Genomic DNA, 23376 nt, shown 5'->3' with positions numbered 1-23376 from the left:
CTCTGAAAAGGTGAGAGAAAAAAAACAGAGCTTAATAAACTGAACAATGAAAGTGATGTGTGAATATCAAGGAGCGAAAGCAAGGGGAGAGAGGGATATTACTTGCAGAAGAGTCTTGGGCTTCCTTGAGCGAGCCTCCCAACCCCGTGATGGAGGTGGCCATGGCACCCATCTGAACCAGAAGGTCTGAAAACCCCACACCTGGCCACAGGAAAACCACGCGCTGTTCCAGCCACCGAATCTCTCACCACTCAAGTCTAACACAGAAATGCTCATTTATATCATGCCTTCTTGACGAGGCCCATCACCAACAACTTTAATAAACTTAATACTTCAGAAAAAAAGTAACACGCGAGATTGGTAAACAACTGTCTGTATAAACTCGTATTTAGCAATCATACAAAAATGTAATAACATATTAACATTTCTGAGTTGATACTGATTTACGTTACAGTTTTGGCAACGTCGGGAATTGTTTTTTAAATGCACGACCACACATTCTTCTGTTCAGAAATACAACCCTTGTAGCAGACACCTCAAAGTGTATAAAGGCCCAACACAAAGACTCGTCACAGAAAAACAATCACAAAACATTGTGAATGTAGCCAGGTATAATCGGAAACTATGTTCTGTACAACAAAACAAGTTAATCAGCTATTCTCAAGCAAATATTTTCTGATGTCACCCAGTTGTAAATTTAATCCCAGGACTCCAATGTGCTAAATGTTAGGACAGTGGGATTGGTGAAGTCCATAATAAAACGCCTACGGAGCAACCGGGGGACTCGGTGTGTATATCAAGAAATGGGTGCGCACACCTTTGTTACGATCTCTGCCACTCTCTGTGAGCCAGCCGATGAGCAGCAGGGTGAGCAGGAGAAGCAGGGCTGGTATCCGCCAACTCCCGGCCAGAGACACTGGTAACGAGCCATCAGAGAGAGGGAGGCAGGCAGCAAGCCACCCGTGATGATCGTTAAAGCTCGGCGCTGTTACCAAAGCCGTTTCATGGTATGTGACTAATAAGCGTTATATCTTGTAAAGCTGCAACGATTAGAAAACGTATGGCAGGCTCATGTTGTTGTCAAGTTAACTGTAGTGAAATAACTAATAATGTATATTTATTCATACTGGAAGAGAAACTGAAAAAAACAATGCAATATAATGCATTCCAGATATACAATTATAAATGTATAGTTAAATGACGTTGCAATAACTATAACACATTAAAAATTTACACATCACATGTTAACTTTGATCGGATTTCGCCGGCAGGGCCGCTGGACGGGGCACAACGGGCCAGCGTCACGCCTCCCGGTGCGCTTTGGGAGTGTCGTGGACATGTCTCGGTCCGCTCTCAATCCAGCATCTGTGGTTAATGTCGCATCACATCTCCGCACCGAGATGCAGCAGCAGGGCGGCCCAGGGCAGGCAGGAGAGGCCCCGAAGTACGGGCTGTGTGCGCGGCCTCCAACACAGCAGAACCGCCAGCAGATAGGCGCAGACGAAGCTCCACACCTACGGACGTGAGAGCAGAACCATCGACACGGCAACATCGTTAGTGTGAGCAAAGGGCATTGGAGAGGTATGAAGACAACAAGCAAACGCGGCATTTCGCATTTTTTGCCGACTACCCGAGGCGTTTGAAAACTTTGAACAAAATGTCCTTTATTTTTTAAATGATTGTGAAATGAGGCCCCTGATTTGCATTATTATATTGTATGGTGGGGAGTGAATCAGCGACGTTTTATATTTTGAGCATTTTGTGTGAAGCCAGTGGACCGGCTTCAGGATTAGCCTGGCGAATATCTGAAATTCTGGCAGCAAATGATTGATGCTGGCAGTGGTGTTACTCTGTTGTCCAACACGCTGACACGTACGGATTTTGTGTTGTGGATTTCATTTAGTACTGTATGCCCAGTTATGTTAAAATTGTTATTTGCCTATTTTAAAAAACCACTAAACTACTGAGATCCATCCCTTCAAGAGCCCTCAGTCAGAAAAGGGGCAATGCATTTTTCCACACGCTCTACCAGAGACATCGGGCAGAATCTATAACAATCATTCCGTCATTACATCCCTTCTCATAAAGCCCTTGGGAGAAACAACCCTAGGATCAATAGCAGTGATTACTACAAGTTCAACAACAAAAAATACCGTCAAAATTATGTTTAAAGTCTCTCCGGACATTTCTAAAACCCTTCCAATTACGGTACAGCCGTGACACGTGGAACACGTCGGTCAGATTGTGTGTGTTCGTCAAATATCTCGTACACAAATCAACACCACGGGCGCCTTCCTTTTTAAATTCTTTATATTAAGTTCGTCTTGCGTGCTTGCTTACGACCGTGCAAATATTTCGGTCGTTTTTTAACCCACTTCCCGTGATCCAATCGAGCTGACATTTTCCACACAGACTCGTTGTGCGTGACAATTAATTTTCGTGAAAATTTTTTTTCCAAAATTTTACACTGTTTAGGGAATTTTTTAAAAATATTTAATCACCAATTGCTTAATGCTGGCAGACAATCATCTGACCCATAGGTGGCAGCCATCTCAAGCCAGAGGACGAGAGGACTCTAGCCGCCACGCATATACAGGATTTAGAGTGAAAAACTTTGTTTTTACGGGTTAATTTTTTTTTTTAATCCTTTATATTAAGTTCACTTGCTTGCTTGCTTGCTTACGACCGTGCAAATCTTTCGGTCGTTTTTTAACCCACTTCCCGTGATCCAATCGAGCTGACATTTTGCACACAGACTCGTTGTGCGTGACAATTTATGTTCGTGGAATTTTTTCCCCAAAATTTTACACTTTTTAGGAATTTATTTTTTATATTTAATTACCAATTGCTTAATGGTGGCAGGCAATCATCTGACCCATAGGTGGCAGCCATCTCAAGCCAGAGGACGAGAGGACTTTAGCCGCCACGCACATAAAGGATTATAGTAAAAAACTTTGTTTTTACGGGTTAATTTTTATCCGTTCAGGATAAACTCTTCTGACTCAACCGTGCCACGTCGCCACAATTACAGCGCAGTAAGTACTCAAGCCAGCGCTGCCAATGACAACGTACGTCCAAGCCTGCCAAAGCTTCCCCCAAACACACAGCACAGAGCACACACACACACACACAGACCACGATGGGCCATGTGTACGGTGCGAAAGAAGCTCAACACGCGCCGCTCAACTCGCCCGTGTCGAGTCGAAGAGCCCCAACGCGCCGTGCAACTTCTCCCGCACTCCGCCCAGCACCTCCGCGACCACCACCGTCACCACCGCCACGACCACCACCACCAGCAGCACAACGAGACCCGCACGCCGCTTGGGCCACCACCGCCACGGCCACCGCCACGGCCACCACCACCACGCCGGGCCAGAGCCGAGGGTCAACATCGGCGGCCAGAGGCGCGTGGACACCGCCAGGGGCAGCGCCACGAGGGCTGCGAGCGCCAGGGGCCGGCGGCGTTCGCGGAGCTTCGGCGAGCCACGCGCGGCTCCGCGCCGCCAGTCCGCGCTTGCACGGGTGCAGGAAGGAGCCGCAGAGAGTCGCCCAGAGCAGCGGCCGCAGGAACTGCTCGAGCAGGACGCAGAGCCAGACGGCGGCGCCGCACCACAGCGCGGCGAGCAGCAGCGCGCCCGTGTTGTAGACGGCGGCCTGCCGAGCCACGCGAGCCGACGGCGTCGTCGGTGGTGGCGGTGGCGGCGGCTGTGGGTCGCGGCGATAGGGCTGAGGATCCTCCATCGCGCACGGCCCGACCGGCTCTCGTGGGGCACGTGGGAGGGTGGGAGGGGAGGGGTGGGTGAGTGGGAGGGGTGGGGTGGGTGAGTGGGAGGGGTGGGGTGGGAGGGGTGGGTGGGTGAGTGGGAGGGGTGGGGTGGGAGGGGTGGGGTGGGAGGGGTGGGGTGGGTGAGTGGGAGGGGTGGGTGGGGTGGGAGGGGTGGGTGGGTGAGTGGGAGGGGTGGGGTGGGAGGGGTGGGGTGGGTGAGTGGGAGGGGTGGGTGGGGTGGGAGGGGTGGGTGAGTGGGAGGGGTGGGGTGGGAGGGGTGGGGTGGGTGAGTGGGAGGGGTGGGGTGGGAGGGGTGGGTGGGGTGGGAGGGGTGGGTGAGTGGGAGGGGTGGGGTGGGAGGGGTGGGGTGGGTGAGTGGGAGGGGTGGGGTGGGGTGGGAGGGGTGGGTGGGGTGGGAGGGGTGGGTGAGTGGGAGGGGTGGGGTGGGAGGGGTGGGGTGGGTGAGTGGGAGGGGTGGGTGGGGTGGGAGGGGTGGGTGAGTGGGAGGGGTGGGGTGGGAGGGGTGGGGTGGGTGAGTGGGAGGGGTGGGGTGGGAGGGGTGGGTGGGTGGGGTGGGAGGGGTGGGTGAGTGGGAGGGGTGGGGTGGGAGGGGTGGGGTGGGTGAGTGGGAGGGGTGGGGTGGGGTGGGAGGGGTGGGTGGGGTGGGAGGGGTGGGTGAGTGGGAGGGGTGGGGTGGGAGGGGTGGGTGGGTGAGTGGGAGGGGTGGGGTGGGAGGGGTGGGGTGGGTGAGTGGGAGGGGTGGGTGGGGTGGGAGGGGTGGGTGAGTGGGAGGGGTGGGGTGGGAGGGGTGGGGTGGGTGAGTGGGAGGGGTGGGGTGGGAGGGGTGGGTGGGGTGGGAGGGGTGGGTGAGTGGGAGGGGTGGGGTGGGAGGGGTGGGGTGGGTGAGTGGGAGGGGTGGGGTGGGGTGGGAGGGGTGGGGTGGATGGGGTGGGAGGGGTGGGGTGGGTGAGTGGGAGGGGTGGGGTGGGTGGGAGGGGTGGGGTGTGTGTGGTGGGTGGATGGGGTGGGGTGGGGTGCGATGCGGTGGGAGGGGTGGGGTGAATGGGGTGGATGGGGGGTGGGGTGGGGTGGATGGGGTGGGGATGGGGTGGGAGGGATGGGGGGTCACTCGGGGTGACGTTGCCGAGCACGATACAAGTCCCGGCTCGGATCGATTCTCTGTCCACGTCGTGCGAGTTGGGGAATCGCGCCTCGCACGATGCGCGGACCTTGCCGCTTCTCGGTGTGGTTGGACTGAAGCCTCTAACGTCTCTCGCTCTCTGTGGCCTCTTCTCCGTGTATGTGCTGTGACGAAGGGCCAATGTCCGAAACGTCGCCTATGATAATTTAGTTTTAAGACCGCGATGTTATTGACGAATGTTTTTTTTATATTTGTGCCCAGTACGCCACTGTCAATAGTTTTACAGACTACAATCTTTTTTTCAGTTGTAACACATTCCTGCGGAGGGAGCTGGTAGGAACGTTGGGTTGCTCGGTCAATGGCCAGGGTCAACGGCGGCGTGGTGTACTCCGCAAATATGGCCGACTGTGAGGGCGGGCACAAGCCGGCGTGAGTAGGTTAAACGTTGAGTTGTATAAGGGCACCACGGGGTGACCAGCCCCTCCCCACCCAGCCCCATCCCTCCCACCCCCCACCAGCTCCACCCTCCCCACCCAGCCCCTCCCCACCCTCCCCTCCCCACCCAGCCCCACCCAGCCCCACCCTCCCCACCCAGCCCCTCCCCACCCAGCCCCTCCCTGCACGACGGACACAATAATCCCCTGTGGGCTGGTGTAACCTGACGGTTCCTACCAGTGAAAGTGTTGCCTCTAAAAGTAACAACGTCTGCGACTCAGACCCACTACAAATGTACAGGAGTGGCTTCTGGGGCATCATGAAAAACAATGAAACACGACAAAACTGCACACCCGCAGGAGAGACTGGTGAAGAGAGGGATCATTTTTATTTCACATTTCATATCAGGCGTAAACTGAGTTCCCCGCCATTGCCATTCGTGTAAGTGACCACTTTGTCAAGGAGAAATGAAAACAACAGTTATTTCTGTCGTGGAGACATCTCATTAGTAGCATTATACCGAGAGATGAAATGGGCAACACGTGGATTAGTGAACAAATTAGAGAAATCGTAATGACGTAATAAAAACTACATTAGTGGGACACATTGCTGGCAGGGAAAATGACTGCTGGACAAGACGGCTTACGGAAGGGCTACAAAAGGAGGGATCACACGAGAGGACGACCAACTTTGAGATGGAGCCACGAGGAGAGAGCGCTAGTGTGCATCAGCGAGATGGATTGTGGCGTCAAAGGGATCGCAAGGGAGCGCGATGTCGCAAAGAGGCCTCAATCCATCAGCGGATAGATCATGATGAGACATCTTGTTTTTGCTCTCCGCGATGGGGAAAAATAAAATGTGATTTTTACACGACTCGTTATTTTCCAGTGCGTGATCACCAATACCGTAGTGACGAGAACAAGTACGAACTTTAGTGATTCTCTGAACTACACTCAGGAGTGAATGGCAAATACAAACACTGTGCTGTATATGTGGTATACCGTTTCAGAAAAGCGCGAATGTAAGCACATGTGTTTACTGGTACAACGAGTGCAGTGACCCAGATCACGCTCGCCCCACGTGAAAAGGGCCCCATTTCATCGGCAGACGAAGGCATATGGGACCACAGGGAATCGGAGGCGAATGGAGGAGTGCTGGGCAAACACGTTGTGAATGAGCGGCGATAACTGATGTTATGGCTTTGGGTCCAGTTTTTCTCTCAATCATGGCATGGCTTTGTTACTGGCGCCCCACACAAAGGCATGCAACCAGCTGCACGTCAGATGAGTAATTCACTTTGAGAATTAAATAACTCTAGCACAAAATATCCTTTCGCCAATCCCAATTTATGCTTGCTATTTTACCCATCCTCTCAGCTCCAACTGAGATACTGTCACATTTGGACGTGGTGCAAGTTAAAACAAACTTAAAGGGGCTCATCGTAATGGTCATACAAAGTTTCCAAAGTGACTCGCGGTGAGGTGTTTCATTGACATACTGAGCAGCTCCTGAGTTTGTCTTTGGTGTGTCCACACACCTGCAACCGATGAACACTGAACTCGGTTGTATTGTGCGAGTGCCGATGCCGATTTCATCCAAAAATAACGAGCGCAGCTCCGATGGTGTCTAACCCGAGCATAACTCATCAAACAGGGCTGCAAATACAAACCGGTCAGGAAGCAAAGCGAGCTGCCGGACGTGCTCGTGTTATTGCTCACATGAACCCCAATGTTATAATAGACATGATGAGATTATTACTTATTAAGAATAAATACTGCTGCGTCTACCACATCAATTACCTTCTTCTTGGTTCTTTCGGTAAAGTCACGTAGAAGGGAAATAATAAAATAATAAAAATAAAACAATAAAATAATTCTCACGACGTTTCGGCCACAACGCAAGCAGCCGTCCTCAGGTGAAGAACAGGTCTGTCGGGAAGACAGCGTCTGAATGTTCAGACGCTGTCTTCCCGAATGTTCAGACGCTGTCTTCCCGACAGAATGTTCAGACGCTGTCTTCCCGAATGTTCGACGCTGTCTTCCCGACAGACCTGTTCTTCACCTGAGGACGGCTGCTTGCGTTGTGGCCGAAACGTCGTGAGAATTATTTAATTAGGTTTTATTTTTATTATTTTATTATTTCCCTTCTACGTGACTTTATCGAAAGAACCAAGAAGATGAATCCCTGCAGTCACGAAAGCTTTAAATAGCAATTACCTTGTTAATCGACGTAGACGTGAGGCCATATTTGAGTACTGTATTCTATTTGGCAACTGTGGAACGTTATACAGTAAGAATGTATCATCCTCATGATCTAAACTACGGCTTAGTATATTGTTAAAATACCCCATCTTAACAGTGTTATACAATATATATTTTTAATTAATAATCAAATTTTTTTTTTTTACTAACTATAGTAAATATGACGTTTTTCGAGAGAACATTTTAAACATGGAAAATGTATGCAACATGCAGTCACAAGTGTGACGAGGATGGTAATGTCAACTTAATTACGAAGCACAGCCAGGTACACGAACACGATAACAGCCCAGGACAAACACTGCCCCAAAGTCTCACTGATTTAGTGAAAGCACCTCAAAGACTTGACAGTAGAGCAAGCAAGTTTGCCGTTACACTCATGAGCAGTTTGAGTGTCATCTCTCTTTCCTATGCGCGAGTTTCTCCTGGGCACTGCAGTTCTATGTACCATGCATATCTATTCCGAAGGATTTGCACGAACATCCCAAATCAGGACACTCCCAACTGTATTTAGACTCGATGAGGCAGCAGAAACGTTTCTCCACATTGTACCATAACTTTTGGAGACGTGACCACAATTATTCAACGTATAAACCGAAATTGCTATTATTAATCAATATTAATCATGGATGCATTCTCGTGCATTTCATTGCCCAGAAGGTGCCAGAGCCATTTTAGCATCAATGCGCGCACCCTTCTGGGTGGCGCTGCCTGGAAACACGGGGTGGTCTGATTTGGCACATCGTCAGTGAGGCCCACCAGGATGCATCGCGAACGTGACGCTGAGTGTGCGACGCTCACAGACAATGGGTGCGGTGGCCATGCAGGTGAGTTGCAGTAAACTGACCTACGAGAGTCGGTGACAGCGACAGCACTGACATCAGATGGGAAGGCAGGTGGTGGTTACAGGTTCCCGTTCGGGCAAGAGACAGGTGTAGTCGTAAATAGGTGGGACTAAACCCATTTATGGGTGTCGAACCTTTATTGGGCCACTGCTGCTTGCAGTTCGCGGAAGTGAATAGTCTTGCATTTGTGTCGTCGCCATTGTGGAAGCGTCGTTGGATGTGAATATATAAAGCGCTGTTTGTCACCTCGACTGCAGTGGTGGGAACAAGAGTGCGGGGTGGACCCACTTGATTAAGGAAGCCCAGCCAATCGGCTCAAAAAATACACGGCTCAGAGTAGATCACGACAGAGAGGGAGAGAGAGCTCGGCACGCGACGTATACCGAAGCGTGCCCCCCCCCCCATCCCCCCGGCCGTCCTGGTCGCGACCGTCACGGCACGCCCATGAGTGTGTAGAAGGTGATCGCCACGATGACGAGCAGGCAGCCGGGTGACGAGCACGTCTGGTAGGCGGCCGACGGCATGTACACGTCTTCGTAGCGGAAGACGCTCACGGGCGAATCTGTCACGGGCGGGGTGTCCATGTCGTGCCGCGTCAACAGCCCTGCACACCGCGGCGGCGCAGCAGGACACAGGATGCGGCGAATCTTCACTTGGAAAGTGACAGGAGGTGACATTATATTCACCGTGGAGGAGATACGCGAGATGCCACGTCTTGTTACGAGCCGTCCTCTGCCCAATTGGAGCCGAGTTAGCGTGTCTAATTCATTCATAACAAGTACTGCACAATTTACGACAATTATATGTGAAGGAGTCGCATAACAGGTGTTGGGAAAGGGAGGGTGGTCTCACTGGAGGGGAACACACAGGGCGGATTTTTAGCGTGAGATGTAGAGCAGAGGGCCTGTCGGCAGTGTAGTCACACATATGGACGCACATACAGTGGATAATTACGTCCACGGGGAAATAATAAAATGACAAGGGGAGATGACAACTACTCTTAAGTAATATTATAATAAATTTTGATTTAAAGCTTTCGTGACTGCAGGGATTCATATTCTTGGTTCTTTCGGTAAAGTCACGTAGAAGGGAAACAATAAAATAATAAAATATCAAACAATACAATTCTCACGACGTTTCGACTGCAACACAAGCAATCATCATCAGGTGTGAATTCCAGTCGAAACGTCGTGATAATTTTATTGTTTTATATTTTTTTTATTTTATTGTTTCCCTTCTACGTGACTTTACCGAAAGAACCAAGAATATAATATTATCATCTTTTGAGATACAGGAGTCTGTAATGGGGACAGATCTAGTAGGGTGACCTTCCCAGAGAATAAAGGTCAACTCAGGGAAGAACACATTTGTTGCTGGAGTAGAGGACGCTAGATAATGTGAAACTTTTAGGTGAACAGCTACAGATACTTGAGGACTGATGGCAGTCTAAGCTTTTCTTTAAAGAGCCAAAGACGAATGATCAAGACGGACCCACGGCACCGGCATCGCATTCTGACGCGCGCATGGGGAGCTCACCGTGGCTTGCCGGGCCCCAGGCCAGCAGGTAGTACCAGCTGAGGTGCAGGTCCACCATGGCGTCGTTGCGGTGAGCGGCGAGCGCGCGCTTGAAGCGGCAGGTGACGCGCCCGCTCTCGTAGATGGCCTCGTCGTCGCGCGCGGGGTTGCGTGGCTGCTCGCGTACCCACTGCCCCACGTTGTTGTAGTGCTGCACGCGCACGTGTCCATTGAAGTGCACGCACGCCATCACGTCGTCTCCACCCTGCGAGCAAAACCACGGCAAGCGTGCACTCGTTAACGACCTGCCACCTTGTGCCTGGAACAACAACAACAACAACAACTGCACGCACAGTGGATCATATGTACTGGAGTGTTGTGGTGTTGGACACAAAATACAGGGTTAGTCCAGATGTCTTGTGACCTCCATTTAATTCTCAAAAACTTTATATATTTTTTTAAAAGTAAAGTTTATTTAAAACAAATGAATATGCAACGGAAAGACGTGTTCGGGGTGAATTAATTAGTGGTCACAAGACATCTGCACCACCCTGTAGATGTTACTCTCGAGGACGCATACAGCCCTTAAGGCAATGCACTGCTGAATGAGGACCTTTCCCACACCATGTTGGTCGTGGTGGTGAAATGACCATACTTCACTAAGCTTATCAGTGCAAGCTGGTGAAGAAGCTTACAGCAACATGATGTGCATGATGGTCACCCGTCAGAGCAATCACCAGCCAACGCCTGCTTAGCTCGTGAAATCTGACGCGATTGGGCTGATTCTAGGTGATCTGGTCAAAGGTCAAAATACAATCATCAGTCTATGAGTTGTTTATTTGGCCAGGAGAACCTTGCTGAGATGCAGGTGGGTCTCTCTTTGGAAATGTTGTGAGGCTTTGATTTTATATTTAACATGCATAAGGGTGAACTTATATTCACACGTTATTGAGTAAAGAAAAATTAAAACAAATGACACCGTGTGAAATTAGTGCAGGGAAAATATCGGATGCAAAAACACCCTAACATAAATATAGCTTACAGGGAAAACCAAAGCGATGTAAATTACTTACAAAATCATCACAACGATTTTATGCAATCCTTATACATAACCGATGCGTGCAGCCGTTGAGGCAATTTAAAACCTGCCAATGATTTTTTGATATGAATTCAATTCCTGTGACGGTTTTCAAAAGGAGTCAACTTTGAAATATTGATGATGATGACGACGACGACAACGACGACGAGGGAGAGTGGTGGCTCGGCACCGAGGTCCCAGGGTGGTGGGAATGTGCAGGGGAGGGGGGGGGGCATTGAACGCCGTCAGTGAACGCCTTAGCGGTAGCCTGATTTTAGTGCCACCGCTTAATCGTGTTGTCACAATTGAATCCGATCTTGGTCAATTAACCCACTTAACTTAGTTTAAGGTGCCTGGCTGTACTTTGCTGTATTTCAGCTCATCGCACAGAACTGCGCCGGGTTTCCCTGCGTGGCGCAAGTCTGTGCATTGCAATGCATTGCAATGCATTGCAATGCATTGCAATGCATTGCACGCCGGTGTTGGGAATATAATAAATGGAAAAGTAAGCCATGAAATACATTCACATTGTCCATAATACAGGTTTTTTGGGTTAGATCGCGTAAACATTTGTGTCGATAAACCCGCCACCACCCAACACAGCCAATGAGTAAGGTTGTAAATGTTGTGGCTTGGCTCTCCAACACACCAGTGTGCTGTACTAGTAACGAATTGGCACGTTCTGTTTACGTGACAACCCTTAAGAGTTGGCTGTGTCGGGTGGTGGCGGGTTTAACGACACATTTATTTATTCGATCTAATCCAAAAAGGCATGTATTGTGGACGATATTGGTGACGAAAGCCTACGTGTTAAACTGCCATTCACATTGCTCCGCACACCAGATGTAAGTGCGGATGCTGTGCTGCTGCGAACGTTTGGATCAAGTGGCGAACGGCTGCACCGCATTCACATTCAGCTGAACAACATTCAGCTGAATGTTTCCACCTGGTGGTGATGATTTTAACTACGGAAAGGAATAGAATCTCCATTTCGTGTGGCCAGCATGAGCGTTTGGATAGGAAGATCCATTTCAAAAGTATAGTCTATGATGGCATGTTACGTGTGAGTGTGTGTAAAAAGTGTTGTTATATGTGTGTAATGTGTGATGCAGTGCATATGTTTGGAGTGTTACCTTATGCATAGCCAGCCAACCAGATGGCTCAGCGGTAGCCGCTGGCAATTGGAGCATTGCGATTTCAACTCCTGGTTGGGCATTGAATCAGCCCATCATGAGGTCGATAAAATAAGTACCACTTCGTGGGAAAGCCAACAGTGGAATTTCCACCACTTGCTCAGAGCTGTAAGCTGGAGATGAGCACAGCCTCGTTGCTCATTGGAGCAGGAAATGACTTTTACTTGTTTTTTACCTTGTGGCAAATTCCATCTGATGACCTGTCATGGGCTTTCCAATAGATAAACCCGGCTGTAAATAAGTACCCGGAGAAGATGATGTACGGACATTGCAACGTGGTAAGCCAAAGCTGACTTGGCATGATGTGCTGGTCGTGAAAACTGCTTCTTGTTTCGCTCGAGTCTGCAAGGCTAAAGGGGATGTCTCGTGCCGGTGTGTGCTGCGATATTTAGTGGTGCTCGTCACCATCAGGCGGTCAGACGAGAAGCCAACGCCCACCCAGCCGTCTGTGTCGGCGCTCAGCTCAAATTCCACATCTTCCCCGAGTCGCCGGTAGCTGAGGAAGTACTCGCACGAGTCGGCATCGCAGCCCGGAGCTCCGTACCTGCCCACGCGCACGTGCACAAACACACGCACGTGCACAAACACACGCACAGAGACCCGTGGAGCCCTCACTGGCTGTTGGGGCAAATGTTGTTGGCGATCACCTATTAAGGCCTGTAGGGCACATGAAAGGGGCGTTGTGGCCAGTACCAGTGCTGACGTGTACACATTAGATGCCAATTCAAGGATGAGTCAACCTAGGAGAGGTTCCGATATCGCTCGTAACTGATGATCGCCCTGGCTGCGAATCGACCTCGGGTTACCAAGTTCATAATGCAGTGTGATAACCACTACGCCATCACTCCCATGACATGCACATGGACACACACTAGGATGTCAGATCAATATGTCCCTATCACTCACCACTTTGGCAACGCTGCTAAACTGCCTCCTCTGCTGTTTGGAACTCCCTCTTCTTGGCAATCGGAACATCGTGTTTCAGTTATGATTTTATTTCCTTGCACCAGATAACGTTATTCATATAGACCACCATGGTGAAGTATGGTCAAACAACCCCCATGGCCGACACAGCATGGACGGGCTATCATCCAGCGGTGGATTGAAATAAAGAGGCTTAATATTTACAATTCATAATTCTAAATCCTTCCGCCTCCCCCTGTAACATTTCCGCTTGTATATAATGCTGCCCCCTGCATGTAACACATGGGAGCAAATACACGTCCAACGTCGCCCTGGCAGAGGCAGGCGTTTGTCTCAATTGTCTCTCACCTCGCATAACAAAGAACTAAACTTTCACCGATCGCGATGGCCCGAGTCCCCCCGCCGCCCACCTGAAGCATCCCTTGTCGATGCCGCAGTCGTCCGAGCGGATCGGCACGAACGGGTCAAGGGGTGGAGGAGAGGGCAGCGGTCGATCTGCACGTGGAAATGGGGACACGCGGAGTGGTAGCGGAGGGTGGGGGGGGGCACGGTAGTGTAGTCGTTAGCACGCTGCGCTACGAACCCGGTGACCCGAGTTCAATTTTCCGCTCACGGCCAACATCGGTGACGAATACCTGTACGGGTCCTGGGCCTCCACTAGGTCGACTCAGCCTCAAATTCGTACCTGGTGTGGTGTGTAAACATCGCCATTAGGGAGGCAAAGACGGCCGGGCGTGGTGCTGGCCACCCTATGAAGGCCGTGTCGGCCTTGATAGGTGCACACTAACAGCACTTGCTCTAACATTCTGTCAAGCCTATACGGAGGATCTTTGTCTTGGAGGGGGCGGTGGGATGGTGGGGGGTTCCTTAATGGCAGCACTCGCACCGTGCATGCATTTCGTGTTTCAATGCTTGCATCGTCATCATTGTCACCTGCTTCTTCCCCGCAGTGCTCGACTTTGGATTTCCCATCCCGTTGTCTCAGGTTGAGCTTGCTCAAGTCAAGAAATATATTAACTCCGATCTGTTACACTTTTTATCGTGCCGTTTGTTGCTGGCTTCTCGGCCTCTTGAACCTCTGGGGGACTATGTTCGGCGACCGCGATTACAAGAAAAATGATCATGAACATCCATGGCCTGAATTTCGATTTAAAGCTTTCGTGACTGCAGGGATTCATCTTCTTGGTTCTTTCGGTAAAGTCACGTAGAAGGGAAGTAATAAAATAATAAAAATAAAACATAATAAAATAATTCTCAAGTAATAAAATAATAAAAATAAAACATAATAAAATAAAATAATTCTCACCGATTTTCCCTTCTACGTGACTTTACCGAAAGAACCAAGAAGATGAATCCATGGCCTGATGCATGCCTGCCTACCTCTCTCCTCTCACTCGACTTCCCTCTCCTCCATTAACCAAGGCTTTTGTGGAAGCCCCCCCACCCACCTCCATTCAACCCTCGCTCATTCTCCACTGCTGCCCCATAGTCTGGAGCTCCCTTCCCCCAGCCATCTGTTTCGTGGACTCCCTTGCCCTTGTTCGAAGTCCAGGCTCAAGACCTTTTATTTCTTCCTTCCGCCTAAAATGAGTGCCTCTTTGTCTCTATTCAATAAATAGGCCCACTGTTTCTGAACAGCATCTTCAGATACAGTGGATGTTACATTCTATATATATATCCACATCGTATTGTAAATTGTAATGTAGAAGTACCGATTTTCATGTATGGGCACTGCCTGGATTGTTTAGTAAACATCTCTCCATGCTTTCTTATCTCCATGGCCATGCTGTAGGATTTTACAACGAACGTTGCAGCTGTATGAACTGCAAGGGACAGACGATTTTGATGGCCACTGGAAATGTATGAATGTAGTATTAAATTAAGTGGATGCGCATACATGAGCAAGGCACGGATGCAATCGGTTCCCCCTGTGGCTGGCACATCCCGTGCTGTTTCATTTCGGCTTGTGGAACAATCATCAAGTCGAGGTTATCGAAGCTGCGAGCTTCCCACACCGTATTCCTCCCTCGTGCACCACGCAGCGTTGAGTCAATACATCACAGCTGTCAGTGCCAGCGTCCACTGTCGCTAAGCAGAACTCCAGTTTTTTCAAGACACAAAAGCAAATTTGTGAATTCTCTTTTTTTTTACAATACTTGTGTCTCGGTCTCACTGTGCGCTGCGTTGCACCACTATCCGAGTAGACTTTCAGAGCCAGGGTGAACATCCGACTCCAACGTATTTAATGAATAGAACGAGGTAAAACTGATGGAAAAACACAGCACAAAATACAGCATCTGTTAATACGGAGGGTGGCCCGTAGATCTTGGAAAATGCGTTGGAGCGCCAGTTGTAGAGTTGACCGGTCCGCCCGTGGGATGGTGACAAGGGCAGCGAGGGCGTCATCATCCAGGGCGGCTGGGAGTGCCCGTAGCGACTCCTCCTCCTCTGTCCACCCCGCCATTTCGTGGTGGGCGAGGAATCGGCGCTGGAAGGCCGCCCAGTCGCTCCTCGCCGTGGAGAATTCTTTCAAGACGGGTAGGCGCTGCTGAAAGGACGGCGCGAGCTCCATGGTCAGCCGCTCCTCTCTGAACTTGGCGCCCCCGCCAGCAAACAAGATGGCGGCCCCCGGTCGCTGATCACGCTGTCGATGATGCGGCGCTCTCTAGTGCATGGTACACGTGACTTCCGGCGGAAGCTCCTGTGCTCTGGGCGGGAGATTCAAAATCTTCTGCCGGATCGGTGGCGGGAACGGCCGTTGGTCGCAGACCCGCTCCGTCTTCTTCCTCCGCCGTGATAAGTTTCTTCGAGGATGTCGGCCGCAGCGTAGAGAAGCTCGGAGAGGCAGGAGTGCATAGCTCAGAGCGCACTCCCCGATGTCGGCGATCCGCCCGATGGCTGAGCTGGCTGCTGCTCAGCCGGCAGCATCTCGCTGTCCTCCGCCGGGTTTTGCGTCCCTGCGGCAGCCGAGTCGTCGCCGTCTTCGCCCGGGCTCCTGGTCCGCGTTTTCCTCCTTGTCTCCATACTAATGTAGCCACTTCTGACCCCAGTTGTAGTGGGTAAATAACTGGAGAGTTTATTTGAGGCAACACGGTTTATTAACAGTAACTGCTAACACAAAGGGGTAACGGCCCCTTACACCCGATACGCTGAGGAGGTAGCCCCTCCAGACAATGTACGCCTCTCGCTGACTAATATACATCTTCTTGAGTGAGGCTCCAGTCTTCACTGGTATAAGCTGGAGTCGACCCTTGCCAGGGGTTCGGCTCTGCTCCTTGAGCTCTTCTCTTCAGGAGTCCTCTTCAGTCTTCAGGCGAACGACGACTGCCGGGACCGTTCAGAGGTCCGGCTTTTATACAGAACCGTGGCTCGCTCCGCCCCGGCCACACCTTCCTTCTCGAACCTTCCAACAGGACCTGGGCGTGTTGTCATCCCACAGCCCCCTCCTGTGGTCTGGGATCTGCATGCCGTTCCATAGGGGTTACCGTTGGGCCCTGTGGGCCATAGTCCCTTAACACTGGGGCTCAGCCCCTCTTCTGCCCCCTATTGGCATGTGGCCGGTACTACCGGCTCACTGCGTGGAGATGGCGCATCTTCGCCCACTAATACCTTTACACTTGCAATATCGATACAATGAATGAACACAAGGAGCATCATCACATTGTCTTAGCTTCTTGTTTCTTTCGGTAAAGTCACGTAAAAGGGAAGTAATAAAATAATAATGTTTTATTATGTTTTATTTTTATTATTTTATTACTTCCCTTTTACGTGACTTTACCGAAAGAAACAAGAAGATGAATCCCTGCAGTCACGAAAGCTTTAAATCGAAACATTGTCTTAGATAACATGAAACTCAACAATTGGTCCTGGATGGACCAGGCACCTACATCAGCACTGAATAGCTACACAAGAGAATAAGCTACTGTGTTTAATAAGGTCACTTCGTGTAATCACCATACTGCAGCATAAATGTGCAGCGCTGCACATAACACTGAGCTGTGGATGAGATACTTCTTCATCCTTGCTCTCAAGATCTGACTCGATTTATTCAATTACAAGTAACATTCACAATAATGCAAGTGGCAGGCTTCGTTGTTAACTAGGCCTCATATGTATAATAACAATTTAACGGCATTATAAAGACTTTTACGGCATTATAACGGCAATCCTAGCATTATAATAACATAAACGAACCTACAGCCAATGCTTCTTAAAGTCCCACAATGAAGAGATGCACCTGTCTTCACTGAGACGCTATTTGTGACTTAATTTTGTACTCTGTGTAATGGCTGACACCCTGCCTCATGGCTTAGAGAATGTTAAATCGTCACTTCCTGGTCACGCGACCAAACTCAACACTTTATCAGGAAGTTCCTGTGTAATCAACACCCCCATACTAGCCATGGGGCAGAACAACTTGCATTCATTTCTGCACTGTGTTCAGCAGCCAACGACGATATTATTTTTACACCATGAAAATCTTTGATGGCGGAGCAAGGAGGAGCGCCAGGCACAGACGACTAACGTTACATCAATTTACGCCTCCATAGCAAAATTGTACGTGAGAGACAGTCGATCGAAAAGCCATGAGTGTGGGTGACATGAGAGCGAGCTCTTCAGCCCTTGGCACGGCTATGCCAACAAATGTGCACCATGTGCCATCTCTACGGGGAATGGAAGGACATCATCCTCAGTCAGCGTCACCGCTTGACAAACGTTTGCGGCGCTTTGCCGCTCTCACAGAGCGAAGATGCATATTTTCACAAAAAAATATTTGGTGATTCCACGTGGCCAGATGTGCACAAGCACAAATAAAAAAAAACTCAACTCATTCGTCAATAAAGCTTCAGATAAAATTGTAATATGTCCCCTAAGGTTTTTAGGGCAATGTTTTAGGGCAATGTTATTGACGAATATGTTCACTATTTTATTTTTGCAGACAGAGCACGTGCAGTTCCTCTTAAATAATTTATGACAGCAATTATTTATGCAACCAGGGAAGCCTCACGAAGTCTTCAATGTTTGTTCTTTCACGAGGATCCTGCTGCTTTGGATATTTTACCAGCTGGCCAATCACCTAATTGCTTGGCCTCTTACCACCACGTTCTTGCCCCGCGTGTGTCTGTCGCACAAATATATTGGCTGCATCTCTGTGTGATCTATCAACCCTCACTTGAAGTCACGAGATTACAGGAGTGCACCACCACACCCAGCATGTGATGGCAGAGTATGGAATAGTCAATACTGGAGTTATGTTGCCAGGAAAGACTCCGGATCAATAGATGTGAAATACGTATTGTTGAAGCCCATAATTATTCAGCTGAATTTACTGCACTTTATCTAATGGGCTGTTTCACGGTATATAACTCGCACTGGGGAATACAGAGCTGTAGCCTGGTTCATTTTGTATAACTACTGCAAACATACCATAACATGTGTAATGCGCAGCAATATGATTGAAGTTACGCTGCGTAGGTGAGAAAACCATATATATTATGTTCACTGAAATAAGGAAAATAATAGTTGAAGGTACGCAGCTAGGGAAGCACAGCAGAGCATGTAAATTAGGGGCAAATATTGAAGATGGACCAGGATTAAAATAATAACAATAAATAGGTGAGTGAGGACAGGATGGGGTTGGGGTATTTTTTGGAAATTACATTTGTTCGGGAAAAGGCAACATCCAAATGTGACTACAGAAAAAAAAGTGTTTAGGTTAGTGCATGTTACCTCCTAAGACAGGAATGTGAAACACAGACCGACAACCAATGCGGAATTCAAGTGAAGAACAAGCATCAAAGAAGCAGGGAGAGATGCATGCTTGGAATTACATTGAGATGCAAGCAGAGCAGCAACGTGGATCAGAGAACAAATGCCATCGAGAGACACAATTTTTTGATTGGTAATAAAAAGGAGTGGGACTGGGCAGGACGTATCAGTGGACGGGACAATCGCCGATGGACGTGACTCGTAATCGATTGGCAGCCAAAGCTAGGAACACAGACGAGAGATCGACCACTGCGGAGATGGAGCGACGAGATGGAGCGCCGTGCACAGCAGCGAGAAGGATTGTCTGTCGGGGGACTGTGAGGAATTGTGAAGATGTGGGGAAGCCTCCACTATATATTTTTCCACTTTGAATACACTTTAAGAATCAAAATGAGCTAAATTTGCTTCTTCGTCCGTAGTTATGATAATGGGCCATAGAGTGCAGAGTTTGGTCGAAATGCGTATATCGTGAAATTGACAATGCATGTGAGCTCACCACTCCCCTGTCAGGTTATTTTTTCGTCACAACCCAATAAACTTTTAATGTCAGGAATGAGCTTTTAAGTAATGACTGTAATAAAATCGCCACTAACCCAAAACATGCCTCGATGACAATAAGAGTATCAGACCCATACCATGGTGCCTAACTCAGTAACATGCATTACAATTTGGGCGTGTGTGTGAATGCAGCCAAGCGATTAGTGTATTTGCCAATGCCGCGCTGTGTACCCATACCGTCCAATTAATTCTCAAATGGACAACGCGTGGAGCCCAAGCACGTGACGTGATGAACAAATAATCGCACAATTACACAACTTGCTGCGAGAAGGGGTGGAGGGGTGGCACAGTGGTGAGCGCACCACACTACAAACCCAGCAACCCGAATTTGATTCCTGGCCATGGCTAACATCAGTGACAAAAGATAACCGATCTGGTCCAGGATCCCCTCTTTCATACACCCGCACTGACCCGCTGAGTGAAGTATGGTCAAATAACCCCCCCCCCCCCCAATAACTGACAAGGTGTGGGAGGCTTTCATCCGGCAGTGGACAAACGGAAGGGCTGTGCATTACTATTATACTTTCGGAAGATTCCCATCAGTGGGGATGAGGCGAGTTTGTGTTCATCAGGGATGATCGGTTTGCACTTTGCGCGACTAAGCAACTCACGCAGCTTCATAATTAAGCCATCAAATACATGTCGGAATGTCGACAATTGTTGTCAAATGTTAATGCTGATTAATCAGTTCTCTATTTTTGATTTGCCATTCATAAAACCAAAACAGTGCTTATTAAAATAATTGTGTCTGTAAGCAGCACGACTCGGCCCTGCTACGAACGTCGGACAGATTGCATTGATCACAAAGCCTGAGAGGGGTGGGGAATCAACCTGATGATGGTCCCTACACGCAATTGCAACAGCAGTGGGTGAGATTTCAGAAGGCACGATTTCAAATGATGCCCAGTAATGAATACAAAGCAATGCAGCGGAACGTAAGAGAACACAAATAATGTTTTCAACTGTATAACATCAGCAATGGCTGCGGCTAAAAGTCACACTGACCACAACGGTACATTGAAGACCGGTTTACGAGACATACACAATGCTTGTAAATAAAAAAAACAGTGAGAAAAAGTCAGCAGTTGTGATTAAATAAGACTAATATTTAAACAAGACGTAGTGACAACTGCATACATATGCATTTGGCATACGAAGAGCAGAATTCCTTCTGGATATTACATATGCGTGCACTTACTGCGGACAACGAACAATACCGTATCCCAATAAATCCATTCACGGTGGATTTTATTGCAACCAAAATAAATAAACTATTAAACTACTGTTAATCTTTCCGTGCACAAACGTTTGGTATCCTAAATGAAGTGGAATTTCCCAAATGTTCCGTTTATCCCGCATCCCTCCGAATACTCGAAGAGACACGGATCTCCTTTGCAAGAGATGTTTGTGACTGGAATGGGATCTCACCCAGTTCAATTAAGACGACTACAATCTCCCAGAAGAGTAAAAGAAAAATCATTACATACAAATGTAGATATTATCAATCTTGATTTGAAGCTTTAGATATAGATATTATATTTTGAAGTTGGTTGAATAAAACGTGTAGACTAGTTTCAGTACTGTACGTAACACCAAATTATTCATTGTAATGTAACTACATTCATAATATTTCAGTTGTACCATTAAAGGTACCTTACATAAAACAAAATATGTAAGCATTCGTTTTTACTTTTTGTTTGTACCACGTTAGCATTCACAAACCAGATTGTTTTCACTGCACTAGTGTATGTTAATGTGTGACGTTAGCCCTAAGCTATTAATACACATTGCGCGAAGTTTCCGGATTGAAACCACTCGATCTTGGAGGTCATGATAACCCCCCCCACCCACACCTTGTTCAAGAGATTAAACTATGCGTCGGGCAGAAGGCCGTATCCGCTTGACGAAAAGATGGCATCAGCGGTCAGTTATCGGCAAACATGGACGGGAAAAAAACAGTTTACGCCAAAATTCAAAGCAAGCAATAGGCTCTCACATGGAGAAGTTACGGCACAACCTTCACCCACCTTCTTCACCGATGACGTGTGAGCTGAACAGCTCCCGGGTGAATGAGCTGAAGCTGTGGCTCTCGAGTCGCTCCCCGTGCCAGGGGGCAATCGGTGGAAGCTCCATCTGTTCATTATTCTGCTCCTCCTGGATCTCCTGGGACTCCTGCATCTCTCGTGGCCGTTGTATCTCCTGCTCCTCCTCGATCCCCTGCTTCTCCTGGTAATTTTGAACCTCTTCGAACTCCAGTTCCACCTGGATCTCCTGCCCCTCCGGCTCCTGCTCGATCTCCTGATTTTCCGGGTACTTTTGAACCTCTTGGAACTCCAGTTCCACCTGGATCTCCTGCCCCTCCGGCTCCTGCTCGATCTCCTGATTTTCCGGGTACTTTTGAACCTCTTGGAACTCCAGTTCCACCTGGATCTCCTGCCCCTCCGGCTCCTGCTCGATCTCCTGATTTTCCGGGTACTTTTGAACCTCTTGGAACTCCAGTTCCACCTGGATCTCCTGCCCCTCCGGCTCCTGCTCGATCTCCTGATTTTCCGGGTACTTTTGAACCTCTTGGAACTCCAGTTCCACCTGGATCTCCTGCCCTTTCTGTATCTCCTGCTCCTCCTCGATCTCCTGCTCCTCCTGCATCTCCTGCTCTTCCCCTTGCTGCTCCTCCAGCTTCCCGTCTCCCTCTGTCCGCCCCCCCTCGTCCCCACGTTCCCCGTGTCGCTCGACCGTTTCGCCGTAGTCGCTCTCACCACCCTCCATCATCACCATTACCATCATTTCTCCGTCCTGCTTGTCATCTTCATGGCGATTTCGCTGCTCATCTTCTCCCAATAGCAGCAGCGACTCCAGGGACGGGAGGAAATTCGGATCCCCGACGAGGAGCTCGGGGTCACTGCTCCTGGCGGGGTCCTCCTGCTCCTCCTCCTCGTGTTGCCGCTGCCCAGGGTGGTCCTGCTGCCGCTGCTGCGTATCCCCCGCCGCGCTGTTGTAGCCGGGACTCACGTTGCGGCTGCTCTCGCCGGCACCAGCCCCGCCGGGCCACGCGGCCGAACTCTCCGCGGAGTCCGAGGCCGAGAACGAGGCGGGCCGCGGCTGCAGCCGGGAGCTGTCCGGGGTACCGGCCGCGCTACCGGTCGCGCTGCTCGCCGCGCGCTGCGTCGTCAGCCGCCACCACAGCAGCAGCAGCAACAGCGGAGGAGGAGGCAGCGGAGGAGGCAGGGAGAAGAGGAGCGGACCGAGGTGCGAAGCCATGGCGGAGAAGGGGGAGGCTGCGGCGGCCGCTTTCGATGCCCCCGGCTACTCGGACGCGGAGCGAGAGGAACGCGATCTCCGACACCGACCGGAACACGAATCCGATACAAATCGGATGCGGAACGTGTCGTTTCCTCCGTAGCTCCAGACAAAAAAGCCTCAAATTGCGCTTATTTATTTATTTACTATTCCCATTAGACTATGACCGGAACCATTATTAGTGCTCGCTGCTGATATTAGGGCCGCTTCAGTCCACCGTGTTCAGCAGCAGCAGCAGCAGGTCGCGTCATCACAGCGTCGTTGTATTTGAACGCCTTCATTTTCCCCGTCGTTACTACTGCAGCGTTGCCCCCATTGTTCGCGATTTCAGTCGCCGCTAGAATTTGGTTCGAAGCCTCTTCGCCCTTACGCTGCTAACGGCGGCAGCGCTGCCATGTGCGCGCTGAGCTGTGGAAGAAGCAGCGACGCCCACCAGTCCCGCGCGGCCACTCCCGCAAGAGGCGCTTTTGTTTCGTAACGGCCATTGGCTTCTGCTGCCATGCTGCCTTCAGAGTTCAGAGGGCTTCCCGAAGACCACGTGCGCGGTGTGGGACGGACGGACGGACAGCGGCCCCGCGTAGCGCCGGGGCTGCTCGA

General features: G+C 49.8%; 2 protein-coding genes across 2 annotated transcripts in view; both read right to left on the bottom strand.

Annotated features, from left to right (window-relative positions):
• The window catches only part of TMEM245 (transmembrane protein 245), a 21546-nt gene extending 17784 nt beyond the window's left edge, over positions 1 to 3762 (bottom strand). Inside the window, 6 exon segments of the mRNA XM_061555461.1 lie at positions 1 to 2; positions 103 to 201; positions 818 to 916; positions 1397 to 1514; positions 3192 to 3473; positions 3475 to 3762. The exon segment at positions 1 to 2 is cut by the window's left edge and continues 304 nt beyond it. Of these exon segments, the coding sequence (XP_061411445.1) occupies positions 1 to 2; positions 103 to 201; positions 818 to 916; positions 1397 to 1514; positions 3192 to 3473; positions 3475 to 3741 (867 nt within the window). The 5' untranslated portion in view covers positions 3742 to 3762.
• Positions 3763 to 7445: 3683 nt separating this feature from the next.
• On the bottom strand, positions 7446 to 23376 carry FRRS1L (ferric chelate reductase 1 like). The gene is made up of 5 exons (XM_061555460.1): positions 21510 to 23376; positions 13566 to 13650; positions 12637 to 12775; positions 9982 to 10225; positions 7446 to 9049 (listed from the first exon to the last, which is right to left on the bottom strand). Exons 1-5 carry the CDS (start codon positions 22738 to 22740, stop codon positions 8877 to 8879), a joined length of 1872 nt encoding a protein of 623 aa, XP_061411444.1. The 5' UTR covers positions 22741 to 23376; the 3' UTR covers positions 7446 to 8876.

Source organism: Lethenteron reissneri, chromosome 21 (assembly GCF_015708825.2).
Source record: "Lethenteron reissneri isolate LAM-NWPU_2019-01 chromosome 21, ASM1570882v1, whole genome shotgun sequence".
NCBI lineage: Eukaryota > Metazoa > Chordata > Hyperoartia > Petromyzontiformes > Petromyzontidae > Lethenteron > Lethenteron reissneri.
The sequence above is the reverse complement of the archived record's forward strand: the minus strand, read 5'-3'. Positions and strand labels throughout refer to the sequence as shown.

Coding starts and splice junctions, on each gene's coding strand:
- FRRS1L (XM_061555460.1), bottom strand. CDS start 22,740: ATGGCTTCGCACCTCGGTCCGCTCCTCTTCTCCCTGCCTCCTCCGCTG. Junction 12,776..13,565: donor ATCGACAAGGGATGCTTCAG/GTGGGCGGCGGG, acceptor GCGCGTGGGCAG/GTACGGAGCTCCGGGCTGCG. Junction 9,050..9,981: donor CTGGGGCCCGGCAAGCCACG/GTGAGCTCCCCA, acceptor CGCGGTGTGCAG/GGCTGTTGACGCGGCACGAC.